This window comes from Orycteropus afer, unplaced genomic scaffold (genome assembly GCF_000298275.1).
Source record: "Orycteropus afer afer isolate SDZICR_OR568_19922 unplaced genomic scaffold, OryAfe1.0 scaffold00244, whole genome shotgun sequence".
NCBI classification, from domain to species: domain Eukaryota; kingdom Metazoa; phylum Chordata; class Mammalia; order Tubulidentata; family Orycteropodidae; genus Orycteropus; species Orycteropus afer.
In genome coordinates, this window is record NW_006921831.1 from 4082463 (window position 1) to 4085792 (window position 3330).

Here is a 3330-nt window from a genome sequence, read left to right on the forward strand (position 1 = left end):
TGACCTGGGTTTGGGGTCCTGCTTACCCCACAGGGAAGTGCCAGGCCGGTTGCCACCGCTGGGGATGAAGGGGCCCAGGAGGGAAATCTGCTCTCTGCCTGCAGCACTGAGGGCACTTCATGTTCCGGGACAATGTAGGTGTGCGTGGGTGTATATGTGTGAGTATGTGTGCATGTGTGTGTGCACATGTGTGAGTGTGTGCACATGTGTGGGGTGTATGGTTGCATGTTTGAGTGTGTGTGTGTTTGCATGTGTGCATGCACGTGCCAGGATTGTGGGCATGTACATGTGTGTGCGTGTGCACGGACTGAGAGAGGTCTGGCTGGGATCTGAAGGACCGAGCCTCCTGCTTCCCCCTGCACAGCGGTAGGCTGGCAGAGGGAGCCCTGTGCACCCAAGCAAGCGCTCAGCAGAGCACTTACTGTTGGAGAGGAACTCGTTGAAAACGCGGAGGCCGTTGAAGTCCCCACAGAGCCCACAAGTCTGGTTGGCATATTTATCATCCAGTTCCAGCTGAAAGGAGAGCTGGCATCAGATACTCATCCTTGCTACCAAGGATGCCCTGGATATAATGGACAGATGGAGCCCGGGAGCCCTAGATTTCCAAGGAGGGGTGAGGACACTAGGCCCATGAGACCTTCCCATGGCCCCTGCAGGCCTGGGAGCACTCAGAGTGACTGCAAGCTGGATCCGTCCTGGAGGAGGCATCCCACAAGTGGGTCCCAAGTCAAGGTGCAGGCCCCAGGCTTCATTAGAATCTGGACACCATCCTCTCCCACCTGCCCTCCCCAGAGGGGTCTCTACCTCATAGGCAAGCAGCTTTCTGCCCAACCTGGGGCTCTGTCCCGCCTACCAGGAGACTTTCATCCAGGTTCCACATGAAGACCAGCCCCATCCGGGCCACCACCTTCAGGTTCATGCTGTTCTGTTCGACAAGAACCCCGGACTGGCTGAAGGGCAGCTGGACCCTGCAAGAGGGGGCAGGGTGAGGGGCACAGCCCGGGGAGGGGCACACTGAAGACGGGGCCCAGTGGGCAGCTCTTCCCACCACAAGGAGAAGGTCCCTATGGCCATAAATGTGACAAATTCTCTATGGTCATGGGCCATGTAGTGCACAGTACACAGAGTCACATATGGGACAGGGTTGTGGGACACACGGTCATGTGTGGTGCCTGTGGTGGCATACAGGACAGGGATGTGGGACCCTGGTTCTCATGTCAAAGAGACAGAGGAAGGGATCTGCTTCTGGGGGCAGAGCGAGGCACCTTGGTTCCCCGTAGGGCCAGTGGGCCAGTGCAGGAGGCCTGGCCAGGTCCTGTGTCAGCCCCCTTTCGGGAACTTTCATATTCCTCCCAAGGCCAAAGATTCCCTGCCTCTTCCCCCTCAGAAATGGTGTCCACACCCAGGGCCTCCTGGGGCTGGACTCACGGGTGGCCATTGACAGTGACGGAGCTCTTGGTCAGCTCAAGGACCATGCCGTCAAGCTTCATGGTGACCTTGCTGGGTGTGGCGTCCTGGCCACGGCGCACCTGGATGTTGAAGTCCTCGTAGGCGGCACGGCAGTGCGAGGCCAGGACATAGTTGCAGAGGCCAGGGAAGCGGAAGATGTCGCCGTCAAAGGTCTTGAAATGGAAGTCGCCCCATGTGCTGCAGACCCGCCCGTTGTGTGCCGGGTTCAGGGCTGCGGGGTAGGGGGCAGTGGGGACTGTCAGGAGGCTGGATGCCCACTGTCCTCAGCCCACCTGCCCAAGTCCCCACAGACACCCTCAGGGGAGCATCTGGAGGAGTTCCGCTGGAATCAGAGGGAGGAAACCATGGGAAGGCCCTCACGGGTGGCTCCTGGGCTCTTCCGAAGATGCATGCAGTGTCCACCCTGCAAGCCAGCCCCCTCCCAGCACACTCCTGCGGACTCCAGCAGACACAGCTCAGCCCCTGCAAGGCTTACCCACCTTGTACGATGGGGATCGTCTTCAATGGTGAGAAGATGGTCACCCCACTGAGTGGGTCACCTGCAGGGAGAGGTGCATGTGAGGTCCGGCCTCCACACCCATGGTCTGGGGCTTCTACTGCCTGGAGCAGCCCGCCAGGAACAAACCCTACAGGCATCTCTGTGCATGCCAGCACCTCTGTGGTGAACCCAGCTCTTCCTTGGCTGTTTCAGTCCCTCTGGGCTACCACTTGGGGACAGCCCGGGCCTGGCAGCCTCCCTTCTCTGGCTGGAAAGTCCTGTTTGCACACAGAGAGCTCCCTGCACCCAGAATCTCAAAAATGCCTGAGTCAACACCAGTGACTGAAGACAATCTTCTGGGCGCTGAGGTCACGCCCGGTGACCCTTCCTCAGGCACCAGAGATGGAGGCAGGAGTAGATGCATTGGGTCTGCACTGGAGCCGTCCCTGTACAGCGGTGCTCCCCCACCACCATCACCACTGCTGCAAGCCATGGGGTCAGTGCCTGGTGGTCATTCCCAGCCTGCAGTGAGCAGCCCCCACCCACCCATGGTGCCAAGGCCAACAGACTGTGTGCGCCTGAGACACGAGCTGGGTGGAGGACACAGAGACAAGGAACCCAGTACATGCCACTGTGAGCTAAGAGTGCAGCTGCCCCAGCCATCAAGGCCACACCTTGGGCCCCGCATGGGGGCTGGGCAGGGAGGCTGGACAGTGTGGTACCGCCCCAAGGAAATGGCCTGGGCACACAGTTGCCCCAATAGACCAGGGATGGTACAATGGTGGACGTGCAGGCCCCACTCTGGGACAGGTGCTTGTCTGGTTGTTTGGCCACACAAAGGGACTGCACCAGGGTTGCAAGGGGTGTGCACTGACCAGCAGCAAGGTAGGACTAGGGTGCAAAGAGGGGCCATGTGCAGCAGGCTGGGGTGGTGTGGGGGGTGTTCCTTGGGTGGGGGCACCCAAGGTGAGTGGGCCCTCAGGGTTCTGTGCTGAGCTGGGGTAGGATAGAGGGTAGGATGGAGGGCCACAACTCACCACCTGGCCCCAGCTGGACAGGAGGGAGATCCGGGTAGTACTTGTAGCTGGATTCTGAGGAGCTGTACTTGGCATGGCCTGTGGGACAGAAGAGGCGGGGCCTGAGCCAGAGGCTGGGCATAGGTGGCAGTGAGGGGTGGTCAGCAGTGATGAAGTCCCCTGTGCTGGGATTGGGCTGTGGCAAGGGCACAGTGCTAGCCAGGACTTCAGCTAACCAGGGTCTCTGTACCCACAGGCTGAGTGACCAAGACAGACCCTGGTGAGCTTCCCTCCAGGTTGGCCCCAGTGGGCTCAGGTATAGCAAGGATTGCAAGGCTGACGCAGGACCAACCAGTGTTTCATTCT

General features: G+C 59.9%; 1 protein-coding gene across 1 annotated transcript in view; it reads right to left on the bottom strand.

The window, feature by feature from the left end:
- MUC5AC (mucin 5AC, oligomeric mucus/gel-forming) overlaps positions 1-3330 on the bottom strand; it is a 36128-nt gene that overhangs the window by 31094 nt on the left and 1704 nt on the right. Inside the window, exons 2-6 of the mRNA XM_042782109.1 lie at positions 2986-3063; positions 1950-2009; positions 1429-1681; positions 854-968; positions 423-513 (exon numbers count right to left, since the gene is read on the bottom strand). Of these exons, the coding sequence (XP_042638043.1) occupies positions 423-513; positions 854-968; positions 1429-1681; positions 1950-2009; positions 2986-3063 (597 nt within the window). The remainder of the gene's footprint in view (positions 1-422; positions 514-853; positions 969-1428; positions 1682-1949; positions 2010-2985; positions 3064-3330) is intronic.